General features: G+C 35.1%; 1 protein-coding gene across 10 annotated transcripts in view; it reads left to right on the top strand.

Annotated features, from left to right (window-relative positions):
* The window catches only part of LRRC9 (leucine rich repeat containing 9), a 115,510-nt gene extending 108,074 nt beyond the window's left edge, over positions 1-7,436 (top strand). For all 10 annotated transcript variants that reach the window (XM_070593120.1, XM_070593115.1, XM_070593117.1 and 7 more), the window contains 3 exons: positions 2,748-2,892; positions 4,832-5,000; positions 5,868-7,436. In XM_070593120.1, coding sequence (XP_070449221.1) covers positions 2,748-2,892; positions 4,832-5,000; positions 5,868-5,907 — 354 coding nt within the window. In that variant the 3' untranslated portion in view covers positions 5,908-7,436. The remainder of the gene's footprint in view (positions 1-2,747; positions 2,893-4,831; positions 5,001-5,867) is intronic.
* The last annotated feature ends 7,439 nt before the right edge of the window (positions 7,437-14,875 follow it).

Here is a 14,875-nt window from a genome sequence, read left to right on the forward strand (position 1 = left end):
TTTTTCTTTAAGATTGGCACCTGAGCTAACAACTGTGGCCAATCTTTTTTTTTTTTTTTTGTCTGCTTTATCTCCCCAAATATCCCTGGTACACAGTTGTATATCTTAGTTGCAGGTCCTTCTAGTTGTGGCATGTGGGATGCCGCCTCGGCATGGCCTGATGAGCGGTACCATGTCCACTCCCAGGATCCGAACCAGCGAAACCCTGGGCCGCCGCAGTGGAGCTGGAGAACTTAACCACTCAGCCACTGGGCCGGCCCTAAAAACTTCTGAAAGAGAACAAATAATCCAGTAAAATGTAGTTCAGTCATTTAACCCTCCTTTCCCTTTCTCTATTTTATATTCCTGGAGCAAGTCACTTCTTGCTTTCAGAAGTGGAAAACTCAAGAAAACTTTAGTTTCCTAGCACTGCTGTAACAAATGTCCTCAAATTTAGCGGCTTGAAACAATACGAATTTATTCTCTCGCAATTCTGGAAGTCAGAAGTCAGAAAATCAGTCTTAGAGGACTAAAATCAAAAGCATTGGCAGGGCTGCGTTCCTTCCGCAAGCTCTAAGAGACAATTCATTCTCTGCCTTTTCAAACTTCTGGAAGCTGTCCGCATTCCTTGGCTCATGGCCCTTTTCCAGCAATGGCAGCACTCTGACCTCTGCTTCCATCAGCACATCTTTTCTGACCCTGACCTCCTGCCTCCCTCCTATAAGGACCCTTGTGATTGTACTGGGCCCATGTAGATAATCCAGGATAATCCCCCATCCCAAAAGCCTTAGTTTAATTATGCCTGCACTCCCTTTTGCAGTGTAGGCTAATGTAGTCACAGGTTTTGGAGGTTAGGATATAGACATCTTTTTGAGGGGGGCATTATTCTACCTACCACACCACATATATGAGGGCACCAGTGAGAGACCTATAAAATTGTCACATTAAAATTTATAAATTCTATTTTAAGGTATCATTGGCTAAATTTGGAAAATTACATATAAATTACACATAAATTCACTAAATTACATGTAAAGAAATCACTTAGAAAAACTTTAAAGATCCCAATTTCCATATATATTTTTAATTGGTCTAATATAGCAGGAAAAGTGCATAAACTCAATTTTAGTCAGTGATGAGTATTTCACTAAAGGGTTTGCTTGTTGGCTATTGCTTTCTTTTTCTCAGAGTGAACTCAGACTTTTCCCATTACTATACTGTGATGTTGTCTTGAGTGATTCTAGGTACCTATTCTTACCATTCAAATCAGTGCCATATATAATCATTTAATTATCTTCCACTTATTCTATATGTAAACATTTTATTTAAAAACTGTTTCTGTGGGCCAGCCTGGTAGCCTGGTAGCTAAGTTCAGTGCGCTCCACTTCAGCAGCCTGGGTTCAGCTCCCAGGTGCGGACGTTTACTGCTCTCTTAGCAGCCATGCTGTGCTGGCAGCCCACGTACGAAAAAATAGAGGAAGATTGGTACAGATGTTAGGTCCGGGTGAATCTTCCTCAGGAAAAAAAAAAAACCAGTTTTTGATTAATCTATACATGGTTAGTTAAAGGGGGTATTTGAAGTCTTTATTTTAGAGAGATCTATTTTAAGATGCAATAGTAATTTTTATTTTCATGGCTAGAACAAAATTGAGTCATTATTTCTTTTAGCTGTTCAGGAGACACAAGAACAGAATACTTTTCAAGTTTATCAGTTCAGTCTAATATATTTTACTTTGTTTTATTTGCTGCTGTTCTTTCTTTTTTAAAAGCAGATAAAGAAGGAATAAATGAAATCTAAAGTTCACCTTTAAACCAGAGTTTAAGTATTTTGGCACTTTGGTTTCAGAACAAAAATTGACAACATTCTAGATTAGAGACAGGAAGAAACTCCCACAAAGGAATTAGTTAGGGAATTTGACACTGGCTGGCCTTAGTAAAAGGCCCTTAGTGCTCATTACGAAGCTGCACTCTTGGTAACACTTACTAAAGAATGAAGGAAATTGGTAATTTTAAACAAATGGCAAAAGCCTATATCTCTGCATGAGTTGAATGACATCTTCAGAATTCACATTTTTAAAAGTACAAACAAGGTCAGTCTTAGTGAAGACAGAGCAGGCATAAATTTCTAGGGAAACCAAGTCTCCAGGCTGAAATACTTCTCTCCTCCATTTGCTGATTCCTGAAATTCTTTCGAAAGTCTCTTAATCCTCACCTAACTTAAAATGTCAACACTATTTAGAGAGTTAGCACGTTCATTAAAAATGATTTTCTAAGATGCTTTTCTTAGTCCCCGTTTTATTTACTTGTTCATTTTCGAAAAACTAGTTAACTGCAAGGTATCTATGGAGAAGTATGAGGGCCACAAAGATATAGAAGATATAACTCTTACTGTCCAGAAATTCCTGTCCAGAAAAAGAGAAGAAACAGTACAAGGAAGAAAAGGCTTAATTCTCCTTTTCTTAATTCTCCACTTGCCTTGTTGAGACTCTTCGGAAAGGGGGAGGCGCCGCCGCACTGTATCCTGGTGATGCGCCCCGATACCACCGCGCAGTCTGAAAACACAGACCGCGAGCTTCTGAGGGAGGTGAAGGGCTCAAAAGTCTGTCGTTTCACAGTTTTTGCCTCATACCAACTCTGAGTTTAGGCAAGCATATAACTCCTGACATAAAAAATTGTAACTTATCAATTGGGGCTTGTGGTAAGGACTAAACCTATTGATCTGAGTTTTGGAAGTGAGGTGTTCTTAACTGTTTTATTTTATTACGTAGTTTATTCCTGTTACCAACTCTCCTGTGGATGGTGGATCATTTGGCCAAGTGAAAGCTCCTCCAATAAAGATAACAAATGTAATTCTTCCTGGTGGATTTAGCCATTACTTGCGATCTGACTTCACTTTTACTCCTGAAATTGAAGGTATTTTGACAAAGAGTTTCAAAGTGAATGTAAAAACATTAAATTTAAAACAAAAATCTTGGGGCCAGCCCGGTGGCTCAACAGTTAAGTGTGCACATGCCACTTCGGTGGCCCTGGGTTCACTGGTTTGGATCCCAGGTGCGGACATGGCACCGCATGAGCCATGCTGTGGCAGGTGTCCCACATATAAAGTAGAGGAAGATGGGCACGGATGTTAGCTCAGGGCCGGTCTTCCTCAGCAAAAAGAGGAGGATTGGCAGTAGTTAGGTCAGGGCTAATCTTCCTCAAAAAAAAAATTAATAAATAAATTTTAAAAATAAAACAAAAATCTTACTTTGATTTCTAATACTACTTAAAATTGCATGTCTTTTTTTTCTGGGTTTTTTTGTGTGAGGAAGGTTGGCCCTGAGCTAACATCTGTGCCAGTCTTCCTCTATTTTATGTGGGATGCTGCCACAGCATGGCTTGACAAGAGGTGCTAGGTCTGCATCTGGGATCCAAATCCCAAACCCCAGGCTGCCAAAGTGGAGTACACGAACTCAACCACTACACCACCAGGCCAGCCTCTAAAATTGCGTTTTAAATTTACATTTCCTAAAATTGCTTGTTTGTTCAAGTTTCATGTGGCTGTTCTGATTTCAAAGAGTCCGCAGTATTTTTTGGTTCTGCTCAATTACTGGTATGTTGTAACGAAGCATTTGCTCGCCATTTGAACTTTGTGATACTTGCGCAATGATTTCCTGACTTATTCTCAAAGCTTTTATTTCATTTTGTGTATTTCATAGCAAATGACTACTAAGACCAGTTCGTTAGTCCATCCTGCTAAAAGTAGAAATCAGAGGTTTAAAGATAATTGATAACAGACTCTTGAGATACGAGTGGTATCTTATAAAGAGAAGATCAGACCTTATCCTTGAAACTACAAGTAAAATGTTCATGAAACTGACAGTAGGAAAGAGTTTCAAGAGGTAGAGCTCTCGAGGAGTGAGTATATGAAAAGGACAGTGCATAAAAATGGTTCATTCTGTTATATGCATTCTGATTCAGGCTTAGATCAAGTCTTTTCCCTAATTCCAGATCTTCCCTGGCTCTCAACTTGGTGAAACTGGGGGTAGCTACTCCTTCTCTGAGGGCTTACCTCTTCCATTCGTTTTAATATCCCACTTTGCCTCAGACCGTTGTCAGACAATAAAACTGAACGTCATCATAATTGTAAAATGATCTAAGAGCCCACTAAGAATAGTAGATTGCTCTATGTGATTATTCTTAAAGGAAACTCTGTTAAAAGAAACCCAACATAATTTACTCTGTTGTTATTTTTTAACTGATTTTTCATACTTCTACATACTTATGACTTCAGGATTTTAATGATAGTAGAATGTGCATTTTTTGTCCAGTAGATACAGCTATCAGTAAAATAGGACAGGCCACGTTGTTATTAGTCTCCTTAATAGTACTATGTCATCTTCAGGAATGTCAGCCATAGTTTTTTGGGGTTTTTTTTGACGTTGGTTCAACCCTGGATTCATCTCTATAACTTCCTTCTCAGATATCTTTCTTCAAGATTCATAGTGTGACTATTTTTGAGGATTTTCTGGAAAAGTCCTGTAATTTCTTCCCTATATTCTGGCTATGTTGCTCCAATTTTTATTTTGAAAAGTATGGTCGCTTTATGTGTACATTTATTATAGCACACAGCTCTGGATATCTGTATTTTTTTAAATTACCTAGAAAGGATCAAATCGATTCACTAGCTCAGAGAAATTTAAGTGGTATTAAGTGCTAGAAATATATTCCAATTCTATATTTTTATTTAAAATTTTTGATTTATATTATGAAATATGTATAATATAAATTCAGCTGAGGAACAACCAAACTTTATTACTTGCCTTATTTTTTTACTTAATGCTTCTCATTGTTTCATAATTCCTAATTTCAGACAAAAAAAACAAGAATGCAGGGATTCTTACAAATAATCCTGGGAGCATCCATGCAGAAATAGCTTTTCGGCAACTCAGAGGGATAAATCTCTCTCCATCTCTTTTATCACGTCAGAATGTGGCATCTGCAGCTTCACAAATGTACCAGAGCAACCAAGACAAGGGAAGGTAAAGCTGTTCTGTGTTTTAATATCATTTCTCATCAATAAAGAAAAACCTCCCCAAATTTGCTAGTCATGTATAAAAGTAGGAAATATTGTTATATACTATTATATATTTACTCTGAAAGCTGGACAAACTATCAGCATAAGGCTTCTTCTCCCATATTCACCAAACCTTTCCCAAAGTCCAGTACATTTACGCCATAATTTAAAAAGGCTTAGAAATAAGGCTCTCAAGGTAGAACAGTGCTCACCTAGTACTTGTGTGAGGGAACACTGAAATAGTTACCTGAGAACTACTTTTAAATGTATTCTCTCCCAAGTCACCTCTACTCACTGAATATACAAAGCACTTCACTTACATTTTGAACAGCAGGTAAATTCAACTCTCTGAAATCACAAAGGCCGAGAATTTGGTAAATTCTTCAAACCTCTCCTTCTAGTTCCCACTTGCCCTTCCTCCAGTCTGGTGCTAGTGGCCAGCTCAATGCCTAAGAAGCTGCTACTTCTCATTGAGAATCCACTCTGCTGCTCAACACCTGTGCACCTAGATTGCCCGTTATTACTTGTGCCAGCTCTCCGTAGCCAAGCTCCAGCTCGTCTATTAGAATGACCTGCTCAGCAGCAGATCCAGCTCAGGCCTGGCTCTTGCCCTGCTGATTTCCCTGCTATCATCAGTTGTGTCCCACTGAGTCCTCAGGATGACCCAATCAGATAGTCAAAAATAGGATCATTTTCTCTTTTGTATTGTGTTTTTGAAATTGTACACATGTAAAATACAGAAAATATTTACTGCAGAATTACCTTAAGTTAGATGATCCATTAAGAAATTTAATCACCATTATTTGACTCATAAATATTTTATTTCTGACAGAATTCCTGGCAGCCACTTTCCAAGATCAAATCGAATGTAACTGCCTAAAGAGAAATGAACACACACCAAGAAATCTATTTCTGTTTAGTAGTTGTGCAAAAGTTAGCAGACAGTGTTGGTGAAAAAAAAATAAGATAATCAAGTTACTTATGTTACTAAAGCACTTCAGTTCCATGTGACTATAATCTCCATCACCCTGGTGAATTTTATTTAAAATCACCTCTCTTAAACTTTCTTTATGGTTATCATAATTATTTGTTTGGATTTCTGTATTAGAAAAATCATAAACTGTTATATCATAACAATTTGAAAAGATACAAGTGACATAAATTTCAAAGAATTAAATATTTAGTTCTGGTATTGGAAGCATTTAGTTGCAAAATCTCCTTATGGCCTGTCACATGAAGATACTTAGAAAAGGTAATTTTTGGAAATAATATACTTTCGTTTGTAGAATATCTGTTCATTTGGCGTTACCTAAAGCTAAAGCATACATCTCTTACCAAATACAGCTATTACTAGAGCAAGCTGAGTTTTGCTAGTTGAACTACAGAATAGTGTTCTAGGACAGTACTTTGAAAAAAATACCCTTAAACTAGGTCTCCCCTAAGAATTGTTCAGAGATGCAGGTCATTGGCATCAATAGTGCTTCCTGAAGGGGCTCGCCGCGCCTGCAAGCAGTCACTCACGCTCTGAGAACAGAAGAGCACTGTCATACAGAAAACTCGCTAATTGTGCCCATAGTGAGATCATTTTACAGACAGTTTTAGGCTAAAAAGAACACATGTTCAAACTGAAAAGAAAAGATGTTCAAATGGGTGGACGTATTTAACATTTGGACCCTTAATAATTATATTTCACTGCAAATAATTTTCCTAAAATATTACATTGTCTGGTACTAGGACATATCACAAATCAGTCAAATATGGTTTTCAATCTGCTTGTTCATTTATTAAATACAATTCTTTAAATTAATGACTAAATTGCCAATCATATTTTGACAAAAATGGGCTCTATGATTCATGAAGTATTGTATTTAAATTTTTCAAGTATTGGTTCAACACTGCATGTAGTTTTCACACTATTTTATATATTCCTTACATGAAAATAAATTATTTTTACTAAAATATTTGTATTTTATAATCTATCTGGAAATAGTTTTAAATACATTTTGGAAACTATCTAATTCCAATGTGTATGCAACAATTTGTATCTTTTCTTCTTTAAATGCTGTATATTTGTAATTTAATCATGTAATATTTAAAATTTCAAACCTAATGCACATTGATTTTACACTTCTTAATGTGTGGTTTTTAAACAACTATTACTTTTAGATAGAAATAGGATCCTTTGTATAAAAAACAACTATGCAGTTCTTAAGATGTCCAGAAGATGTCTTTGTTGCCCTTTAGTTTTGACAACTGCTTTCATTACAGTGTTGTAAGGATCTGCTCTTCACTATCTATTACTAACTTGGCATCATCTAATTTTTTCTTTTATGATTATGTATCAATCAAATACTGAATATATGTTACTTTGATAATAAAAAGTATCTTTTTAAATTACAAACTGACTGGGGAAAAATAAATGTAACAGATTTTCACTGGAGAAAAATTTACAAGAATAGAAAATTATAAAGCAGGAAAAACATAACTCATTGTCCAGCATCCACTTAACATTTGGCATATTTTCTTTTAGCCATTTTTCCTATGCCTTTGTAATATATTTGAGATCTATCATTTGATTTTTATGTACACATTGTTAAATTTTGATATCATTTCTATTATAAATTTTTAATTACATCCGAATTGCTTCAGAGTAAATTAATTTGTAATACACAATTTGATAATAAACATGTATTTAGGCCTTACTAGGAAAATAGATACAGACCCAATCTTAATAACATTTTTACATGAATATCTGATAAATAATTTCGTATAAAAGCAATGGGGGGTCCCGGTAGCCTAGTGGGTTATGTTCACACACTCCACTTCAGCAGCCCAGGGTTTACAATTTCAGGTCCCAGGCACAGACCTATGTGCTACTCATCAAGCCATGCTGTGGCGACATCCCACGTACAAAATAGAGGAAGACTGGCACAGATGTTAGCTCATGATGTAAACACACTCCCCTGGGAATGCCTAGATAGGTTAAGCTGCTGGTTATGTGCAGTTCATAAAGCAATAGTTCTAAGTTCATTCCTTTCCTGTTCAACAAAACAAATGAAAATGTAACTGAATGTGAGGGATGTTTTTACAGGAGTGACTTTAGATCTGCTCTAAATTATTTTTTAAATAAATCATTTGCAAACTGAAATTTTAAGTTATAGTTGCATGTTATTTGTAACACACATTACAACTGATTGCAACAAAACAGGCAGGTAGTGTTTTCAATTTACAAACCACTAGCCCATGTTTTACATGGTATATCCTAATAACACCACTAGGAAGTAGATATGACCTGTACTGCCTCCATTTATAGATAAAGAAACTGGCTTAAAAGGAAAAGAGTAGATATTACACCAAATCCTAGATCTTTTCAACTCCAAATGCATTGCTTTTTCAATCACTACAAGTGAATTGAGATTTAATTATTACTAATGTGCTATTTAATCAACTGTTGTAGAGCCCTAATGTATGCAAAAACTATAAACTATTTGTTCAGTCTCTTCCAGTGTATTTAGCTTAGGGAAAATGTATAATTTCTAGAGTAAAATTAGTTCTTTGTTCCCCGACAATGTCTTGATAGGTTTATTTCACATGCATGCATATGCATGATTATATGACTTCTTTTAAATTAAAGGACAATTCCACAAGCAATCTGGAAAGCTAAAATTTAGGGCATTTTAACTACAGATTTGGAGCCCACAGTGCTGAACTGAGTATAGATGATGTCAAAGTGACCTTCTGACTTCTATATGTGAAGATTGACTATAATTACCGAATTATTCAATAAGAACTGTATTATTGACTTCTGTTTTTACATTTCTGGATTTCTCTGACTTGACACAAAATCAACTATGGTTGTGAACCTATTTTTGCCTAGAATATTCAGTGTGCACTGTGCGTGTGTATTTTCATTCATGACTAGTTTTAAAATAAGCCTTATTTTTAAGTAACGTGTCGCTTCACTATTTATTCATAAGCTAGCATACATTATGAGAAGTGTTTAATGTTTTAAAATATTAGATCTTACTGTCAATCATGCTGTAGGCTCTTAGCTTCAGTTAAATGTTACTTACATAAAAAGAAGTAAATGATTTATGGTTGTATAAGAGTAGAGGCAAGCACTTATGGCCAAATTCTGTTGGTTATTCAGTGACTCTAATCAAATCAGTTTTTTTATGGGCTAGAAACTGGTTGGTTTTTTTCATTCTTCTGCTATAAAACTTAGAGCTTCTGGATAACCTACAAGTGCTTAACTACTTTTCTTGTTCATCTCTCTGCACTTTCCCCCATTAATGAAATATTTTTAAAGAAAAACCTATACCAAATTGCAATTTTAGTTTGTAGTTACCTTTTAGAACTAGGTCAGCAAGAAGTAGACAGTTATTTTATTAGTAGTATTTTATTTCTACAAGTGTTTATCTTATAAAAATATGAATTATAATATTTTATTATTACTCTTTTTCTCTCATTTGTGAATAAAATTGTTTGGTAAACTACTGAAAAGACATTTCTCAGACCCAATTTGTGCTTTTGTGATCTTGAAATTTTGTTTCAGTGATGATTTTTTTCTTTCTTTTTTTTTTTTTTTTGGAGGAAGATTAGCCCTGAGCTAACTGCTGCCAATCCTCCTCTTTTTCCTGAGGAAGACTTGCCCTGAGCTAACATCCGTGCCCATCTTCCTCCACTTTATATGTGGGACGACTACCACAGCATGGCGTGCCAAGCGGTGCCATGTCCACACCTGGGATCCGAGCCAGAGAACCCCGGGCTGCCACAGCAGAACGTGCGCACTTAAGCACTGCGTCCCCTGGCCAGCCCCTGATGATTTTTTTCTTAGATTTAAAATAAAATTAATGATTTTATAGCAAAAACATGAAATGCTGTAACCTGAAAATAGAATAGTGTATTCAAAGGAACTTAGTAGTAGCTTTGAAAGTGTTAATTACCTGAAATCAAATTATTTATCTTTTATGTTTTATTTATTAGGCCTTCCTTACCTTACCTATATGCTATTTTAGGTAAATCAAAAAGCCAGTTCATTAACATCATCATTTTCCATGTAAAATACCTGTGATTCTAAAATGCTAATTTTAAAATTAGAATAGATTTTTCCTTATATTGTATCATTAAAAATAAAGAGTATTTTGGGGCCAGCCCCGTGGCACAGCAGTTAAGTTCGCAAGCTCTGCTTCCGCGGCCAGGGGTTGGCCAGTTCACATCCTAGTCGTGGACCTAGGCCCGCTTATGAAGCCATGCTGTGGGAGATGTCCCACATATAAAGTAGAGGAAGATGGGCATAGATGTTAGCTCAGGGCCTATATTCCTCAGCAAGAAAGAGAAGGATTGGCAGTGGATGTTAGCTCAGGGCTAATCTTCCTCAAAAAAAAAATAAAATAAAAAAATAAAGAGTATTTTCAAATGCTCTAAATAAAAATCCATCAGGATAACATATTATGGTAACTTTTTAAAATTAATTACATTTTGATCAAATATCAAATTAAACTAGATGAGAAGTATTTTTCACAAATAGTATTCTACGTTTTCATCAGGTTTTTAGCGTTTTTGATTCTAATTAGCTTCCAAATGTTTAAAAATATTTCACACCAGCAGAATTCCACTTTTAAACATTAAAAATAGGAAAAAATGTTAGTGATGTTCTTACTATTTTTGTAAAACATTTATGGTTTATGATTTTGTAAACCATTTATGGTTACATTAATTTTTATATAACAATATCTATATTTTAAACAGAAAAAAATTAAGATCATGTGCTTTAAAAGCTGTAGATTTTAATCATGGACCTGCATGTTTTACATCTTGCTTATTGTAAAACATTATTTTTTCTAGTAAATGTTTTAGATAATTTTAGTAGTTTGGCTCTGCTGTTAGTCCCATCTTTAATTAGAACATAATGCCCCCGCTATGTTCTCCTCCTCCAAATGTTTTACAAGTATGTTCCTCAAAGAACAACCAAGAAAGACTAATCTGTAAATATATATCAATAACATTTTTAAGTTTCCAATTATTTCTTATTCCTTCCTATAAATTTCACTGAAAACAGGTATTTACAAACACTGGTAGCCTGCTTTCTTGTGGCCTTTCATTTTTTTATGAAGTACTTTAAAAGAGTTCAATCAACCTTAATTGTGCATTTTTAGTTAAGGAAATAGAATGGAGAGAAGTCAATTTGAGCTCCCAGACGAACAAGTGTCTCAGAAAAAATAGGCATAAATGGATTTAGAAAACACAGAGTACGAGTAAAATGCAGTAGGCAGAGCACTCAGGGAAGCCAGACAGAATAGAAAGAGTAAAATACTGCAGAGCTTTTTAAGCTACATACAGTTGAACAATGGACTTGATCCAGCCATCTATGTTAAACTGTTAAAAGACAGGTGAAAAGCAAGCTGGAATTCTATAGTGTTGAGGAAGAGTAGAATGAAGAGCTTTGAATCTAAAGAGAATAAATGCAGTCATTCAAGAGGATGGAAATGAAGTCAAAATTGGCATATTTCACTGTTTAAGTTACCTTATGAAAGACTGTGTTCAGTTTTAGGTATTAAGCCATTATTAGCTACAAAATAGTCTTTAAATTACAACCATGGGAGTTTGTAGGCAACAACATAGTGTACATCTGTGAATTTTATATATACGTACACATACACATGTACATACAAATAAAAATACAACATATAATTCTCATGCAATTGTAGCAATTTAATGTTATAGTATAGCAATCAGTACATTATATATGTCAGGCTTCTTGTCCTCCAAAAACAAAAAAGGCTAATTTAGAGTTAGCAGGGAAGATGCAAGTGTACAATTACAAAAACGTGAAAAAGAAAACGAATCTAGATAACATATGTAACTCACAGAAGAGGGTACTTTGGAATGATTGAATGGCTTAATTTTTTTTAATTGGCTGGAAGTCAATCAGAAGACTTGTTTTCTACATTTTGGGAAAACTTTTATTAAATGTATTGATATACTTTCCTTCTTTAGTAAGTAGAATAAATTAAATAAAATTTTATTTTCCATGATTTATAGTGCCCCAGGGTGATTGTTGCACATGATTTAGAATTTTAGAGAATAGTAGCTGAAGAAAAGTGTGTAGAATGTGTCCTGAATTGAGGATATAGCCTTAGAATTTGCATATGGCCAAGATCCCTAACTTGTGCTTTTGTCTTCTGACTTGCTTTTGTATGTGTTCCTTCAATTACTGAAATAATTTTTCAAGTTAGGTGAAGCTTCTAATATTTTCATCTATAGTGAACTGAAGCATTACTATATTGTTATGCTTTGAATGAAGGTCGGAGTATATTTACAGGAATGGATCTAAAACCTCTATAAATAGAAACTAAATAAAACTAAAGCCCAAACGACTGTTAATGTTAACAGGTTGGGCCATTATTAACTCTCAAAAAGAATAGCTATGAGAATGTCAGCCAAGTAATTGTCGTTCTTTAATAGTTCTGTTATTAAATGTTTTAAAGACCTATTTATTCATTTTAAGACTTAGCATTAACTGAATAATACTGACATTATCACGAATTTAAACAATAGCTACAACAGATTTCAGAAACAGTGAAGAATTCCTAGTATCATGGAACTGTTTTAACATAATGCTATGTCCAGATTTTTTTTCAATGCATTGTAAGAAAATAAGAGTAGAAATAGCTACTTACAGCATGAGTAATTCAGTCATTTCAATGTTTAGAAGAGAAATCATCCAAAAAAAAGCTATTAAAGGGGCCAGCCCAGTAGTGTAGTGGTTGAGTTCACACGCTCCTCTTCAGCAGCCTGGGGTTTGGATCCCAGACACGAACCTACACGCTGTTCATCAAGCCATGCTGTGGTAGCATCCCACATACAACACAGAGGAAGATTGGGCACAGACGTTAGCTCAGAGCGAATCTTCCTCACTAAAAAAAGATCAGTAAAGAATATAATTATGAGCCTAGATGAGGAAAATCAAATGAAAACAAAGTAGAACTTTGGTATCTAGAGCAATTTTATTCATATGGGTTATAAATAAGCTTAAACTCCCTTACTGAATCGTAAATGTTTATTTTACCTTGAGATCAATTAATATTTACATACTGTATTGTAATTTTATTCATTACGTTTATGAGTCTTTTCATGATGTTTGGGGAGGGAAGGAGCAAAAATGATTTTTAAATCAAGTCTACTCACTAATTTAGTTGAAGGTATAATATTGTGTAAAAATATTAAAAACTTGACCAGATATTTTCCAAAGAAGATATACAGATGGCCAATGGGCACATGAACACATGTTCAACATCACTAATTATTAGGGAAATACCAATCAAAACTACAATGAAATATCACCTCAAGCCTGTCAGAATGGCAATTATTAAAAAGACAGGAAATAAGTGTTGGAGAAGATGTGGAGAAAAGGGAACCCTTATACACTGCAGATAGGATATAAACTGGTGCAGCCACTATGGAAAACAGTATGGAGATTCCTCAAAAAATTAAAAATAGAACTACCACATGATTCAGCTGTTCCACTGCTGGGTATTTATCCAAAGAACACAAAACCGCTAATTCGAAAAGATATATGCACCCCTATGTTCATTGCAGCGTTATTCCCAATAGGCAAGACTTAGAAACAACCTAAATGCCCAGCAATGGATGAGTGGATAAAGAAGATGTGGTACATATATGCAATAGAATACTACTCAGTCATAAAAAAAGAAAGATGAAATTCTGCTATTTGCAACACCATGGATGGACCTTGAGGGTATTATGCTAAGCAAAGTAAGTCAGATGAAGAAAGTCAAATACCATATGATTTCACTCATTGTTGAAGATAAATAAAACAACAAATAAACATATAGATACAGAGATTAGATTGGTGGTTACCACAGGGGACGAGGGGAGGGAATAGGGCAAAAGGGGTGTCAGGGCACATGAACAGTGACACATGGCAACTAGACTTTTGGTGGTGAACATGATGTAGTCTATACAGAAGTCAAAATATAGTGATGGACACCTGAAACTTATATGATGTTATAAACCAATGTGACCTCAACAAAAATAAATTTTAAAACATATTAAAAACTTATGGGTTTTTAAAGTTTTAAAAAATTGATAGCATTCCTTTGCTATAAATCCACTTACTCATTTATATGTGTGACCAAGCTTAGCACAGTTAAATGGCCTATGTATTAAAGAGGTAAGCACATGAATAATATTATAGCAAGAACAGATACACAACTAACAAAAAGAATGGTGTAAATCAAAGAGCTGTCCTCCTACATACCAGATCACTTCTATTCCATGACATTGTGCTTTTACTGCTCTTTTATCTTTATAAAAATGTACACCTCCCAGTCTGGGAGACTGAAAAATCACCTGCAGCCTCTTATCAAATCTTTCATTGAGCACATCAGTATAACAGAGAAAACAATTATCAGAACCAACCCCCAAGATCTATGAAGTTATTTTCCCCAGGAGTTGCAAACTTAGAAGATTTCAGGGACCTGCCACATAACCTAAATGAAGGAGGCCAGATATAAGAAAAATTAACAGCCAGAAATATAATTAACTGCACTTTTACTGAAATAAAATGTGCTAGTTTCCATTTGCCCTTCCAGATCTACTCACCACCTCTCTCCTTCTGCATATGACTCTAGAGAATGGCTCATAGATGACATCAACCAGGGCTCTTTGTCTCTCTAGCTGGCAGTTCGCTTTAGCCAATGGGAGCCATTTGGCAGTACATCAAAGAGTGGGAGAAGGGTGAGATCTAGGCTTTAGTAGGAACTGTATTCCTTTACAAGGGCCATGGCTCATCTTGGACTCTCCTAAGGCTCTCTG

The sequence above is a fragment of the Equus przewalskii genome, chromosome 25, assembly GCF_037783145.1.
Source record: "Equus przewalskii isolate Varuska chromosome 25, EquPr2, whole genome shotgun sequence".
NCBI classification, from domain to species: Eukaryota; Metazoa; Chordata; class Mammalia; order Perissodactyla; family Equidae; genus Equus; species Equus przewalskii.